Source organism: Cucumis melo, chromosome 2 (assembly GCF_025177605.1).
Source record: "Cucumis melo cultivar AY chromosome 2, USDA_Cmelo_AY_1.0, whole genome shotgun sequence".
NCBI lineage: Eukaryota > Viridiplantae > Streptophyta > Magnoliopsida > Cucurbitales > Cucurbitaceae > Cucumis > Cucumis melo.
Genome location: NC_066858.1, coordinates 25,711,959 through 25,726,400, shown reverse-complemented (window position 1 = coordinate 25,726,400; position 14,442 = coordinate 25,711,959). Strand labels below are relative to the sequence as shown.

The 14,442-nt window shown below is 34.8% G+C and overlaps 3 protein-coding genes across 6 annotated transcripts in view; all 3 read left to right on the top strand.

Moving 5' to 3' along the window:
• Positions 1 to 4,681, top strand: part of LOC103502333 (callose synthase 10) — a 33,025-nt gene extending 28,344 nt beyond the window's left edge. Inside the window, exons 43-52 of the mRNA XM_008466233.3 lie at positions 79 to 126; positions 598 to 756; positions 1,632 to 1,745; positions 1,845 to 1,933; positions 2,298 to 2,456; positions 2,558 to 2,660; positions 3,257 to 3,376; positions 3,778 to 3,828; positions 3,925 to 4,107; positions 4,194 to 4,681. Of these exons, the coding sequence (XP_008464455.1) occupies positions 79 to 126; positions 598 to 756; positions 1,632 to 1,745; positions 1,845 to 1,933; positions 2,298 to 2,456; positions 2,558 to 2,660; positions 3,257 to 3,376; positions 3,778 to 3,828; positions 3,925 to 4,107; positions 4,194 to 4,430 (1,263 nt within the window). The 3' untranslated portion in view covers positions 4,431 to 4,681. The remainder of the gene's footprint in view (positions 1 to 78; positions 127 to 597; positions 757 to 1,631; positions 1,746 to 1,844; positions 1,934 to 2,297; positions 2,457 to 2,557; positions 2,661 to 3,256; positions 3,377 to 3,777; positions 3,829 to 3,924; positions 4,108 to 4,193) is intronic.
• Positions 4,682 to 5,158: 477 nt separating this feature from the next.
• On the top strand, positions 5,159 to 7,912 carry LOC103502336 (F-box/LRR-repeat protein At3g26922-like). 3 transcript variants are annotated; one of them, XM_008466240.3, is made up of 6 exons: positions 5,159 to 5,384; positions 5,481 to 5,553; positions 5,660 to 5,728; positions 6,016 to 6,873; positions 6,979 to 7,122; positions 7,300 to 7,912. In XM_008466240.3, the coding sequence occupies exons 2-6, from the start codon at positions 5,509 to 5,511 to the stop codon at positions 7,597 to 7,599; spliced, it is 1,416 nt and encodes a 471-aa protein (XP_008464462.1). In that variant the 5' UTR covers positions 5,159 to 5,384; positions 5,481 to 5,508; the 3' UTR covers positions 7,600 to 7,912. The 3 variants fall into 3 exon arrangements, with proteins under 3 accessions (XP_008464462.1, XP_050937114.1, XP_008464460.1); XM_051081157.1 differs by having other exon boundaries at positions 5,165 to 5,348; positions 6,016 to 6,885; XM_008466238.3 differs by having other exon boundaries at positions 5,167 to 5,384; positions 6,016 to 6,885.
• A 522-nt stretch (positions 7,913 to 8,434) lies between these two features.
• Positions 8,435 to 14,234, top strand: LOC103502335 (protein PLASTID TRANSCRIPTIONALLY ACTIVE 10). Of its 2 annotated transcripts, XM_008466237.3 has the most exons (12): positions 8,436 to 9,236; positions 9,386 to 9,445; positions 9,543 to 9,572; positions 10,189 to 10,262; positions 10,807 to 10,888; positions 11,258 to 11,331; positions 11,521 to 11,587; positions 12,045 to 12,137; positions 12,467 to 12,643; positions 12,732 to 12,782; positions 12,897 to 13,048; positions 13,609 to 14,234. In XM_008466237.3, the coding sequence occupies exons 1-12, from the start codon at positions 8,496 to 8,498 to the stop codon at positions 14,021 to 14,023; spliced, it is 2,016 nt and encodes a 671-aa protein (XP_008464459.2). In that variant the 5' UTR covers positions 8,436 to 8,495; the 3' UTR covers positions 14,024 to 14,234. The 2 variants fall into 2 exon arrangements, with proteins under 2 accessions (XP_016903198.1, XP_008464459.2); XM_017047709.2 differs by lacking the exon at positions 10,189 to 10,262 and having other exon boundaries at positions 8,435 to 9,236; positions 10,784 to 10,888.
• The last annotated feature ends 208 nt before the right edge of the window (positions 14,235 to 14,442 follow it).

Here is a 14,442-nt window from a genome sequence, read left to right as displayed (position 1 = left end):
TCTCATCCAATATATTGTAAATCACTGCAATTGATTTTGCCACTGTCTGAAGTTTTTTCCTTTTCTTGTTTAATGCAGATGACAGTTCTTGTGGTTTACATTTTCTTGTATGGACGGGTTTACTTGGTAATTGACATTTTTTATGTTCATGCATGTTATATTTTGTTACAAAAGTACGAAGTATTCATGACCATTTGGAAAGGAAAATTTTTGTTCCTTGTTTCTGCAAATGCTTCCTTCTATGAATATATTGGGTGCTCTGTTTTTATGTAATATTTCAATTATAATGTATGTCTCATGGATCTTTTGTATATGGTTTTAATTAATGCCGAAGAGCTTTTTGCGTTTAAAATTTTTTTCGTTTAATTTTTGTCATATGACTTTGGAAATCGAGCTTTTGCCCTTTTCACTATATCAATGAAAAATGTCGTTTTCTTTTGAAAAAATTAATCTATGTATCATCATATAATATTCAAAGTTTGATTAGTTAATTTTCTTCATGCTCAATATTGACTTGTGGGTTTCCTTATATAGTACAAAGATTGATTACTTGTGAAAGAGAAAGAGATATCAACAACTTGTGTTAAAAAATTTCAGGCCTTCGCTGGACTTGACGAAGCAATCTCAAGGAGGGCAAAAATGTTGGGAAACACAGCATTAGATACTGCACTGAATGCTCAGTTTTTGTTCCAGATTGGAGTTTTTACAGCAGTCCCTATGATAATGGGTTTTATACTTGAACTTGGACTGCTGAAGGTAACATATCAATTTGTTTTAACAGCTTTCCCCCTAGAAATGATTTATTTTGATAAAAATAAGGAACAGTTTTTATTCTTGCTCACAAGAAAAATAAGAAGTATACACAAAAACTAGGGAGACAAAAAAATTGACGAAAGGTCAGTTTCTCCTAAAATAAATAAAAAGGAACGGAAGGTTGCTTTTAAAAAAATATTTTTTTTGGAGAGGTAAAAATACTCTCTTCCGGACATGAAAAGGAAACAACAATCATTTTCTTTCAGTTATATTTCATTTTATCTTACTTCTAAAATTTTGTCTGTGACATTCTTGAGAAACTTTATAACTGGTGAAAATATCCCAATCTTCACAATAAACCTTAATTGAGGGATTCAGATTTATTTTAGGACAAGTTTGCTATTAATACTGAAAATTAGTTCTTCACTGGGTGGTGTCAACCTATTCTTGAGGAACTATTTTATGAACCATAGATCTACTTACTGAATCCACCATACCTTTAGGCAACATGTTATCTGATGGTTCAATGGTCTGGAGGATATGGGGGAAAAACTGTGTATAAATCTTCCCAAAATCTCACTGTCCCACCAGATTTCATCTGGAGCTTAACTCAGTAGAATGTCTCAAATTCTCTAGTGTCATGGACTTAATCACTCAGTAGAAGTAGACTCAAATTTTAAGGCGTGTAGACCAATGTGCACATTATGAAGGTTCTGAGATGATCTTTGGGAAATAGGATAATCAATGTGTCATACCCTCAGTAGCATATCAGATAGGACTCTTTGTCGCACTGCTGCTAAATTATTATTTCAGGTTCATTGAGAGCTTTCTGGTAATGTTCATACAATATTTTTGTTCGTTTTATTTGATATCTGCAGGCTGTTTTTAGCTTCATAACTATGCAGCTTCAGTTATGTTCTGTCTTCTTCACATTCTCATTGGGGACTCGAACTCATTATTTTGGAAGAACTATTCTCCATGGTGGTGCCAAGGCATGTTTTTTTTTTCCATTTGTCTAATCTAAATAAAAAAAAATTATTTACATTTTTCCCATATGAACTTCAAACATTTGTGCTTGTACAATTTTCCAGTATCGAGCAACTGGTAGAGGTTTTGTGGTCCAGCACATCAAATTTGCTGAAAATTATCGCCTCTACTCAAGAAGTCATTTCATCAAGGCGTGAGTGATTTCAGAGTTTTCCATTTAGGGTTTCTTAGGATTTCATTGTTTTGGTCCTATTTGATAATCATTTGGATTTGGTTTTAGGTTTTTGAAAATTAATCTTATAAACACTATTTCTTCAATCAAGTTTCATGGTTTTGTTATCCACTTTTTACTTATGTTTTTAAAATTCAATCTAATTTTAAAAAACCAAAAAAAAAGGTAATTTTTAAAATCATGTTTTAAGAATGAAACTGAGTGAAAATAAGCATAAATTTGAAAACCATAAAACAAAACAGCAAAATCATTGTCAAATGGGCCAAAGCTTTTTATTTGGGATTTATCACTGTGAATGTGTAAATTATGATAAGAATTTTCTCAGGCTCGAGGTGGCATTGCTTCTTATTATCTACATTGCGTATGGGTATTCAGAAGGAGGTGCAAGTACTTTTGTTTTACTTACTCTCAGCAGTTGGTTCCTCGTAATTTCGTGGCTCTTTGCTCCTTACATCTTCAATCCATCTGGTTTTGAGTGGCAAAAGTACGTCTGACTATAGTTGGTAAAAAGAACTTTTTGAGTTATATTTAAATAGAATGTTCTTGTTCTTACAAAGGGGTACTCTGATTTTACTTAATCATCAGGACTGTGGAGGATTTTGACGATTGGACTAGCTGGCTATTCTACAAAGGGGGAGTAGGGGTTAAGGGAGAAAACAGTTGGGAGTCATGGTGGGATGAGGAACAGGTGAATGATCTTTTGATAGAATATTATTAAAGAGCTCATACTTTATTTCGTGTACTTTCCAGCATCATTTTTTCTCAAGTAACGCTTGTGGCTACACCCATATCCATGTAACCCATCATTTATCACATGGAGATAAAACAAAAGTTTTTTTTTTTTTTAAATCAAATAGATAAAATAATAATTTATTTTTTAAAAAATCAAAATAATTTTTCCCAAATGACATGTTAAGTGGACTACATGGAGATAGGTGTAGCCAAAAGCTACACCCATGTATTTTCCTTTTTCTCTAAACGAAAATTTATCAATACATTTAGTTATGCTTTCATTTGTTTCAGAGTTTCATACATTAATTTTCAGATGATATTTATAGTCATTTAGAAAATTTTTATTGTCACTTTAATCAACCATGTCAATCATTGGTATTTTGAAAATGCAAATTACATTAGTATTTTTTTAATGCAATTTCTTTTACCAATGGGAATGGTGTTTTTTCTGATTATAAATTTCAAATGCTATATCTAAATCGAAACTTCATCGTAGTTTAACCCACCTTTGATTTTCTTGACTATTTTTCCTCTTCTGGTTTTTCCTCCTAGGCACATATTCAAACTTTCAGAGGTCGAATACTGGAGACAATTTTGACCGTGAGGTTCTTCATATTTCAATTTGGAATTGTGTACAAGCTCCATCTCACAGGAAAGGACACATCACTTGCGGTAACCTTGCTTTCATGGCTGTGCCTTTCTTTTTATTAATTAAAAAATGAAAAGAGAGAATATATGGTAATGCTATTTTTAGTCAAAACTTGAATTTAGACCTGTTTGATGAACACATTGCTGTAGTTGTATTATTTGTTGGTTTTGGATGCTAGTAATGAGCACAATCCAACTTGATTTACATTTCATCTGAACTAATGGTGTTCGGCAGGCTTACAAGTGTGTTGTTTTCCAATTGTCAATCGAAGTAGGCAATCCTTGTTAGAAAACATGACATTTCAGTTTGAAATTTCTTAGCTTGTACCTTGAAAATATAATTGTTGACTAGGAGATTCTTTTGACTCTTTATAGCGTGCAATCTTAAATTTAATTTCTGTTCTAATAATTGTCTTCATGTTCAGCTCTATGGTTTTTCGTGGGTGGTGCTCGTTGGGATTGTTTTGATATTCAAGGTTTGTACTAGTTCTCACAAACTCTTTACCTCATCCTATGATTTAATCTACTAAATGTTTTTGATGCAATTCATTCTAATCCATCTTTCTCTGTAGATTTTCACCTTCAGCCCTAAAAAATCGACGAACTTCCAGCTATTGATGAGATTCATTCAGGGTGTCACAGCCATTGTTCTGGTTACAGCTCTTGGTCTAATTGTTGGCTTCACTAACCTATCAATAACCGATTTATTTGCAAGTCTTCTAGCATTTATTCCTACTGGATGGGCCATATTATGTGTAAGTTAGCTACCATTAAAACGAGCAGATAGTGAATTGTGGGCATCTTTGTTTCTGATTGTTCATCTCGTCTTTTTTTGAAACAGCTTGCAGTTACTTGGAAGAAAGTGGTGAGAAGTCTAGGTTTGTGGGACTCGGTACGTGAATTTGCCAGGATGTATGATGCAGGGATGGGATTAATAATATTTGTGCCGATCGCATTCTTATCCTGGTTTCCTTTCATTTCCACGTTCCAATCTCGTCTGCTCTTCAATCAAGCTTTCAGCCGTGGGCTCGAGATCTCCCTCATCCTTGCTGGAAACAAAGCTAACATCGAGACATAGTGATTTTACTAGAGAAGAACTCATTGCCAGTAATGTAGATAGATATAGTGTTGTACACTTTAATTTTCTGTATCATATATTCATTTCTGAGTTTTGATTCTTAGAAAAGCTCTTAGATTTTCAGAGGGTTCATATATTGGTGTTTGTTTCAATAGGTTGGAGTGTGAAGGCAAGACTCGGTAATTTGTTGGATGTGTATTGTGTAAGGTTATTTATTATAAATTATAAGGTTTTTCTTCTTCTTTTCTTTATTTTTTTCTCAATTTGAAGGGTATGAAAATCAATTATATTGTGTCTATATAGCTTTCTTTTCAATCAAATGTCAAAATAACTTCTGTAATATTGAATATTAATTTTATGTTAATATATTTTAAATAAAATTATCGATTTATATCAATTTGTTTGTATAATTTTCTTGTGTACAAGACTTTTAAATAGTAATCACTAATAATCTGAATATATTATTAAAACAAGCAAAACAATCCTACTATTTAAAAGAATAATACGATCTAAAGAAATTTAAAGCAATATTTTTCTTGTATTAATCAATTAATTCAACATTTAAATCGATACAATTGTAGTTTGAAGTTTAAATCGATACAATTGTAGTTTAAAGTTTAAATCAATATAACATTTAATCCAAAGTTTATGAACAAAAATTGTGTAGTAAACATTGTTTTTTCAAGAAATAATTTGGATACAATTGGTAGGGAAGAGAATTCGTTTAAGCAACCAATCTGAAGACGACAGCTGTCCAGTTCGTAGTTCGTACCATTGATATTCTTCTGGCGGGAAAGATTTTGACGGAGAAGAAGAGTTTGGTTTGAAGAAGTAAAATGGGCTATGGATTCTTCTTCCGAACGATTCCATTTTCTCCTTCTTCACTTTGATATTCGGCTTTTGCTCCATAATTCCAACGTATAAACTTCTCCTTTCACTTCCTCTGCACTTGACGTATGTTGCATTTCACACTTGTTCGTTTTCTCCATGATTTTTACGTAAGATTTGTATTTTCATTCAAATGATTTCATCTTTTCTCCCTATTTGCAGTCAAAGAAGTCGAACAGGTTAAGATAGAATGAAGCGAAGCGATCGCGCGGCCTCCGGGAGGTCAGAAGCGAAGGTTAGGTTTTCTTTTGTTTTATTGCTTTCTAGTTGATACGTATGAGGAAGCAAACACCAGTGGAACTCAATACTCAGTTGAACGTTTTTTTATTTTGTTCCTGTAGAAGGCAAAGGAAGTTTCCCTAATTTCTACGGAAGAGTTGTGTTTACCATTTGAAGAACCGGAGAAAGAGGTTAAGCATATTCTCTGATTTTGTATTTTATTTGATGTCAAAGTCTGCATGTAGGATTAGAGGGTTTTTCTCTTATATCGTAATGCTGCTATTAATTACAGATGAGCAAGAGTTGCCAACTTGTGAGAATGATTTGTCATTTGGCTGGTAGATTGTTTAGTTCAATTTTTTTTTTCTATATCGGAATGACATTCTTACGTTTCTTCGTTTACATGTTTCATCTTACTTCTTGATTATCCTGCTTCTAAATTCGTGGTTTTCTATTACATTGTTGATAATGATGGAAGAGGTGTGATCGTTCAGTGGATTCGATCAGTAAGCTGCCGCAAGATATTCTTGTTTTCGTCCTTTCTCTTCTACCACTGAAAGAAGCAGCGAGGACCAGTACTTTGTCACATAAGTGGAGATGCTTGTGGTCTTATATCCCTTGTCTGAATTTTGATGCTCAGAAGAAGTTACTTGATCTGCAATTTACAGACGAGAACTTGAAAAGTGAGAGACAACAGTTCGTAAAATGGGTGAATCGCGTCGTTGATTCGTACAAGGGTGCTAATTTAGAAACATTAAGAATTCGGTTTAATTTGGATTCAAGTTTTCAATGTGATATTGATAGATGGGTCCAATTTGCAATGCGGTGGAACCTCAAGATGTTTGAGTTGGACTTATCGGATAGTTATGGTTCTGGAATTTATAGTCCTTGCTCTTTTCCACAATTATCTGATGGACCAGAGGAGAACTTCCCAAGAGTTATGTTTTCTAATTCTAGTTCTCTTACAACCCTGAAGTTGATAGCTGTTAATGTGGGTGGAGAAGCTCTGGAGTGCTTTTTAACTAACTGCCCTCTTCTTGAAATATTGGTCGTCGAGTATTCTCATTGTCTTGTGAGTCTTAGAGTTGTTGGTGCATCACTTAAATTAAGGCAGTTAGAAGTATGCATGTGCAACTACCTGGAGAGTTTAGAAGTTTCTGCTCCAAATCTTGAATCTTTTAAATACGTTGGACCCTGGTTAAGCATGCCTCTAAAGAACACGCCCAAGCTCCTTGAGACATATTTTGGAAGCGAGTTTGGTTTAGAGATAATCGACAACTTTTTTCTGCTCTCGAGCTACTCTTCACAACTGCAGAAACTTATTTTGGACCTTGAGGTTGACTTCATGGTTCGTATTGTATGTTTGTAAATTCCATCTTGATTCTTGAAGTGGAAGGAATAATACATTTTTTATGTGCACAATCTTTTGTTTGGTCAATAGGAAAACCAAGGATCTCGCGAATGGCCTATTCTACCAAATCTAAAGGAACTGAAGTTAATAGTGATAGCTGAAGGTCATTCTTCCCTTATTGGCTTCACATCCCTGATAAAAGCATCTCCTTCCTTGCTGAAGTTCACACTTAAGGTGAATGATCTTTTATGTTTTTTGGCCTATCTTAATTATAGTTTTGAAAACGTAATTGATTCTTTTTTTCTTTTGGCCAAACTTTGCAAGGGAAAGATATTTGCATGTGAAACACTTGCTGGTGATTTATATTTTTCTTCTTTCTCCAACCTGAATTGTTTCTAAATTATGCCGCAGTTGGACTATCTCGATATGTTTGAACAGCGAGCACTACGCAAGGTGAAAAGATTCCCTCATCAACAGATCAAAGTGGTAGAATTGGCTGGCTTTGTTGGGAAACCAATTGATATGGAGCTTGTCCAGTATTTCCACAAGAATGCCGTCGCACTTGAGGAGATTATCTTTGATACGCGCAAGCCAAAATATATGGGAACTATATTTGAAAAGAAACAAAATGCTGAGACTATAGCAGGTAGAGAGTGTGCAAACGGTCTTCGATCGAAACTTTTCTCAGGAGTGAAGGTAACAATCATTTAGGTTTGGAATCAAAATTCTTCGATGGTATCGGTGTGTATATAGAACTATCTTTTTGGCACGGCTGAAGTTTCTTTTGGAGGAAGTTAGTATATTAAACAGTATGGAAAGCTCAGCCTGCAGTCTATTTTTGTTATGTGCATCCAAAGAAGTTGGCAATGGGACACTCTTCTAACAAATAATTTGGCCGTTCGATTCTATACTTTTCATCTACCGGCTTGTCATTGTAGTTTATTGAACCTCTTTCAAATCAAACCTATTTTGAAATGGATAGAAATATGCTTCAACATAGTGAAATTATCCTCAATTGTACTTATTTTTTGTGCATTCCACCGGTATTCGAGTAAGTTTTTCTTTTTAAAATTAAAGAATATGCTTGAAAATGCATGTAACTTAAGTCATACCTAAGCATCTCTCATTTTTAATTATATTTAGAGCATCTTAGTGTTTACTACTTTTCTTTTAGCTAGGATATGATGGTTTGATTATTAAATTAAGTTTGACTGTATATCACTCTTTTATCTTTAACGTAAATTTAGATAACACTCCATTTGTAATATTTTATATGAATATAACTTTATCTATTAGAAATACATTTTTCCATAGTTTAAGATAAGAATTTCAAGCAAGATTTTTTCGTTACAAATATAGATCTTTTATTTCACAAAATTGGAAAAGATTAAAAATAAAACAATAAACTATCATGCGAGAAAAAGAAATTTACAAATAGAATGGACGGTGAGGATCCTCGTCCACAACCAAGCTCACGTAATATTATAACATCAGATAACTCCCAAAATTTTAATACAGAACTTCATCCATTCCTTTTAAGGAATGGGAAAATCATTATCTCGTTCCCGCTGCAAAGCTCGCTACAATCTTTTCTGTTACAAAACCAAATGCAAACCCTCTTAAACCCTTCTCATTTCTTCACCTTCCCCAATCTCCCAACCTCCCGAAACTCCAATTCTCTTCATTCTTCCTTTCAATGGCGTCCTCTACTCTGTCCACCGCTTACTCTTCCCGGCAACTTCAGTGTAAAGTGCTTCAGCTCAGACGAGTTTCCAGTGGACGAGTCCTTCCTCGAGAAATTTGGTCCGAAAGACGAAGAAACAGAGGACGAAGCTCGCAAGCGTAACTGGGTTGAGCGTGGTTGGGCTCCTTGGGAAGAAGTCTTCACTCCAGAAGCTGATTTTGCGCGGAAGAGTTTGAATGAAGGCGAGGAAGTGCCGCTTCAGACGCCTGAGGCTATTGAAGCCTTCAAAATGTTGAGCCCAAAGTACCGGAAACAGAAGATGGAGGAAATGGGGTTGACGGAAGATGACTATTACCGCAAGCAATGCGAGATTAAAGGCGAGATACCGGAGCCTCTTGAGACGACGTGGACTAGGCCGCTGGTCCTTCAAGTTGTTCCTCCACGGGACTGGCCTCCGAGGGGATGGGATGTTGATAGAGAAGAGCTGGAGTTTATTAGGGGGGCGCACAAATTGCAAGCTATGAGAGTGGACTTGGATCGGCTTGAGAAAGATGTGAGGACGGATACTGAAAATCTGTGCTTGGACAGATACAAAGTGTTTTTGAAACAGTACAAGGAGTGGGTTGCTGCGAATAAAGATAGATTGGAAGAGGAGTCCTACAAGGTTTTTCACCACCCTAACTCGTTTTCAGGAGGCAAATTGTTGAGTGATGTCGAAAAATTAAAGATTTTAATAGATATTTCAAATTTTCGAGCATTTTATGACTGAGTGTTCCGTCCACCTTATCTCATCCTCCTGATACTTTTTTACAGTACGACCAAGATTATCATCCTGGTAGGAGGAAAAGAGGGAAGGACTATAAAGAAGGCATGGTTAGATTTTTTTATTTGCCTATATAGTTTTAAAGTTTGATGAAGTTTATTTAAGCCTTTAGGATCTTGATTGTTTTTTATATATTGTCTTTTGCAGTACGAGCTTCCGTTTTATTATCCAGGACAAGTAAGTTCCTTGCCCTATTTCTTCAATTCAACTATGGACATAGTGACTGCCTGTTCCTTTTATGTTGGCACAAAGTCCTCTCTATGCTATAGTCACTAACACGTTTAACTTTAAGTCGAAGAACTCTTTTTTATTTGCTATTATCAATTAAAAAATTAAAATAAAATGAGCTATCAGTTGTTTATCTTTTTATAGAAACAATTGCTTTCGATGAGAGGGAAAAAAAGAAGAAAGAAAGAAAGAACAAAAGGGGATATAAGAAACCAAGCGCACAAAAAAGTAAAGAAAACAGTACCAACTAAGTAAGATGTTACCTAAGAGCAATTACAAAAGATCTTTGAAGTTGAATTGAAGCACAAAGAGACATGGAACCTCGGCAAGGAATAAACCTCATAGGGGCCCTCTCCACATCTCTAAATACTTTGTTCTTTCTCACTCCAAAGATCCCTTAACAAAGCACATACCCTATCACTCCATAAAAGCCGGCCTTTCTCAGTTAAAGACAGATGGAGGAAGAACTCCTCAATCGTCTCTCAAACAATCCCCTGACATAATGACTATCTGTTGTGAAATGTACATAAAAAGTGAAGATGACATAATGGCACTTTTCATGCAGATCTGTGAAGGAAAAGTAACAACTTTACACCTTTACCAAGGAGCTTTTGTTGATATAGGAGGTGTATATGATGGGTATGTCCAGTTTTTTATGTTGATCATTCTTTTGGATTGGAGTTTGTTCGTGGAGTTGGTGTTACGACTCCTTTTTGCGAGTTGGTCTTTTATATGTCCTAGTACATTATTTCATTTTTTATAATGAAAGTTTGGTTTCTTATTTAACTTTTATTGTTAACATTTAAATAAAAACACCATCATTTGATGCTGATGAAGTTTTAGTTCATAATAGGTAAGAGCACAAAAGTTGATCAATCTCAACTTTGTTGTCTCATTGAAAGATCTCCACTCCACATCACAGGAACGAGTATTGATAGTTTTTCATTTTTAACCCACTTTTTATCTATACTTTTTCTTTGTCCCACCAACTACATTTTCGTTTTTCTTTATCCTTTTATCCCTTCCCTCCATATAATTTTAATGTATCATTATTGATGGGATTAAATCTTTTCCTTGATCCTTTAGCTTTAAGAAAAGGAAATCTCTAGTCGAGGAGTTTGACTTGTATTCAGCTTGAATGTGTAAATGATTTCCTTTAGGCTCATGCCTACAACAATTGCAGGTGGGTTCCCATAAAAGGTAATGATTGGTATTGGATTCGCCATCACATAAAAGTTGGTATGCCTGTGATCGTAGAGATTCTGGTGAGTGTCAGTAGCATTTTGTAAATTTTATTTCCATTTTCTTATCTTACATCTTCTGGTCGTGCAGTTTTTCAAATATATATATATATACATATTCATTACATAAAAACTTAACCATGAGAGAGAACAGATTAATATCATAACACGGATCATAAAAGGAAAAAATGTAAAATGAACTCCTTCAATATTTTGCCTTATTTGTAAGATAAGAACTTTTGAATTTTTGTAACTTGACATTCCCCAAGGTTAGATTGTAAGTTGACCTTTTGTTTGGGGGATTAGAAAAGAAGAAAAGCCTTGCTCATTTGTTTAACAATACACATTTGTGTCAGACTAATTTTCTTATGATCACTGTTGTTTTCTTTTCAGGCAAAGCGAGATCCCTACCGGTTTCGATTCCCTATTGAAATGCGTTTTGTTCATCCTAATATAGATCACTTAATGTATGTAATTTTGACTTCTGACTATTCTTAATAATGATTAGGCATGTTAATATGATATTTCTTATTCGTTCTGTTACAACTTACAATTGATTTGTTGATAATTTTCCTTCTCTGTGTCCTAGATTTAATATAAATCTCTTATACAAACATATGATTATGTTGGCTGTGTTTTGTTGTCCTTATCTCTAGCTTCAATAGATTTGACTACCCACCAATATTCCACCGCGATGAGGACGATAATCCAGATGAAGTGCGGGTGCGCTTCTTTCAATGCTTCAAATGTTTCATATTTTGCTATTTACCCTGCAATGAGGCTGTATATAGTTGAGTACATAGCTTTCCTTGTTTCCTGTACTATTTTTGTTTTTGGCTCTGTCAGAGAGAGCGACCCATGAAATGAGTGATTTTATGTAATATTGAGCTAGAACATCGTATGTTTTGGATGTTTTGTTGTGTATAGGAGTGCTGGAAGAAGATATGTTATGAATTGATAATGATCTTTTTCTTGCTCATTCGTTGTGTTCAAATCTGATTTTTGTGATTTTATAAAATGAGCAACTGACACGAGTCTTTTGTGCTATATAATATTCTCCAAGCATGTAAAACTCTGCTCGTGCATAGTATTCTCACAGCAGTTCTAATAAGGAGTCTTAGAAGAAGATTAATCTTTTTGCTTGTTGTCCCACTGTGCTAATCCGATGCTCTCTTTCCAGCGTGATTGTGGAAGACCTCCTATTCCTAGAAAAGATCCGGGAATTAAACCAGAAGATGAAAGCCTATTGTCAAACCATCCATATGTTGAGAAGGTAACTTTTCGTGGTTAACTCTTGGGGTATGAAGTCATGCCTTTTTCTAGCTGAATTTGAAGCAAGAATGTTTGTTTATAGTGTATCTGTATATCTTAGATTTAATGGTGTGAATTATTGTCTATCTTAGATTATTCAATTACGCTCACTGTTTTCCAGCTCATTCGCCTCCAAAAATGTTATGCTAACCCATTGTCTTCCTCCCAAATCCAAACTACTACTTGGAAGAATCTGCATATTGTGCTCCTTTTTTAGGATACTTGGGCCTTCGGTATTTCTTTAAATCTCTAATCGCTAATTGTTCTATTATCCTCGTTCCACAAATTCAGCTGTGGCAGATACACGTTGCAGAACAAATGATTTTGGATGATTTCGAGATGAATCCTGATAAATATGGGGACAAAAAACTTTCAGAGTTGTCTGATGAAGAAGACTTCGATGAAGAAAACAATATTGAATATACCAAAGTACGTTATAAGAACAGCTTATTACCGAAGAAGATTCTGGTGAGCAATCTCCTTTTAACTATATTGACATTAGGCATCACTTGTAATTGAAACGTTTACTAACCCTGCAGTCATCTTTGATTATTAGAAAACAAGTGTCAAAGAACTTGATTTGGGGGCAGCCCTGTCTGAGCGTCAAGTACGTATTTTGGCGAATTTAAGTTATTAAGCTTCTCATATTTTCACTATTACTTGATCCTATTCCTTGCTATATATAAAATGTATCTCATTCCAATTTTCTCCTTGGATTTAGTTTCACAATAAACTAAGACAAGAAGCACAGAAGAGAGGAGAGGAGTACAAAATTGAAAAATTGAGACGGAATCTTGAAATGGATGAATATGACCTCATGCATTGGCGTAGATCTTTTGAAGAAAGAGAAGCATTAATCAGAGATATTAGTTGGTATGTTATTTAGGTCGCATATTATTTCCATATTACAAATTTTTTCGTATATGCTATCTGCTGAGTTGTTACTGTTCTTAAGGTTGAACATATTTACATTATTTTGGATTCTATCATGTCCTAAACTCTCACCCATAGATTGCCACGGCACAGATATTAGTCGAGATAAACTATACAATTCACTATATTAGAGAGTAGTTCCTTGACCCTCCAGTTTTCGCATTAGGTCCCCACCTAGGCACGAGGTTCCTTTATTTTGCAAACTTAAAGATCCATAATTCCTAAATTTGTCAATGGTTCTGTTTATTTGGAATGTCATATAAAATTACATCCCTTGAGTAAAACTACCGTCCTACTAAGTGTTGAGACCTTGTCCTCAAAAAACGAATGTTAAGTTTATCCACGGATATGAACTATTTACTGGTTTCTATGGTACGTCGACTTCTCATGCACACTCACCACCCATCATACATTCGAGCAAAGACTCATTACGTGCAACCTATTTTGCATTAGGTTGTTTTTAAAAGACTTATCTTTTGTTTTATTTTTTGTTTTTGTAGCCGACAAGCTCTTGGTCTCCCACTGGAAGAACCTGGCAGATATGTAGATGCTAGTTACTTCGGGAGGGATCAATATGACCCATCAAACCCTCTCTATCGTTACGACTACTGGGGTGAACCCAAGAATTCAGAAAAGAGCAAACAAGAACGGATGACAGATGCCCACAACAAATCTATAGTAGGCAAAGGTGTTGTTTGGTACGAAATGTCATACGAGGATGCAATTAAGGCACAAATGGAAAGAGAAGCTTCTCCGAAAATTGCAGAAGAAGATGATACAGACGAGGAGGATGACGACGACGACGACTTTGATTTCAGTATTTTACAAGACTCAGTAGATGATTTTCCAACACAACCTCATGTGAATGGGACTGAATCATCTAGAATATCAGATGAGGGTATGTTCGAGGATTAGGATAGGTAATTGAGGCATATGAAGAATATCCGATAAAAGATTTGGAGAATAGTTTAGGACTAAAAAATTTTAGAAAGTAGAAAATATTCTTGATGTTTTGCTCCTATAAATTTTGGTTCTCGATCTTGATTACTTTCTACCAAGTGTACCAGAGATAAACATCCTCCAAGCTTGTGATCAAACCAACTTCCATCTCCATTTCTTTCTTTAATTCTTTTCAAGGTACAAAAGTTCAATAGGACCTCTCCCGCTTTTTTTTTTTTTCTCTTTTTAAGGTAAAAATTAATTGCAATTTCAATTAAAAATGTTAAAATTGTAGTTTGACTCAACATAAGTGGACTTATTTTTCTCCTTAATGGTTTAATCTTCATACCTAATTGCACCGAAAATAATAAAAGAAAGTCGGTGCTAGAGCAAAC

Excerpts from the sequence above, each read along its gene's own strand:
- LOC103502335 (XM_008466237.3), top strand. The coding sequence starts at position 8,496 with ATGCAAACCCTCTTAAACCCTTCTCATTTCTTCACCTTCCCCAATCTC. Across the intron at positions 9,446-9,542 it reads AGGACTATAAAGAAGGCATG|TACGAGCTTCCGTTTTATTA; the intron begins GTTAGATTTTTT and ends TGTCTTTTGCAG. Across the intron at positions 11,332-11,520 it reads CCTAATATAGATCACTTAAT|CTTCAATAGATTTGACTACC; the intron begins GTATGTAATTTT and ends CCTTATCTCTAG.
- LOC103502336 (XM_051081157.1), top strand. The coding sequence starts at position 5,509 with ATGAAGCGAAGCGATCGCGCGGCCTCCGGGAGGTCAGAAGCGAAG. Across the intron at positions 5,554-5,659 it reads CCGGGAGGTCAGAAGCGAAG|AAGGCAAAGGAAGTTTCCCT; the intron begins GTTAGGTTTTCT and ends TTGTTCCTGTAG. Across the intron at positions 7,123-7,299 it reads TGCTGAAGTTCACACTTAAG|TTGGACTATCTCGATATGTT; the intron begins GTGAATGATCTT and ends ATTATGCCGCAG.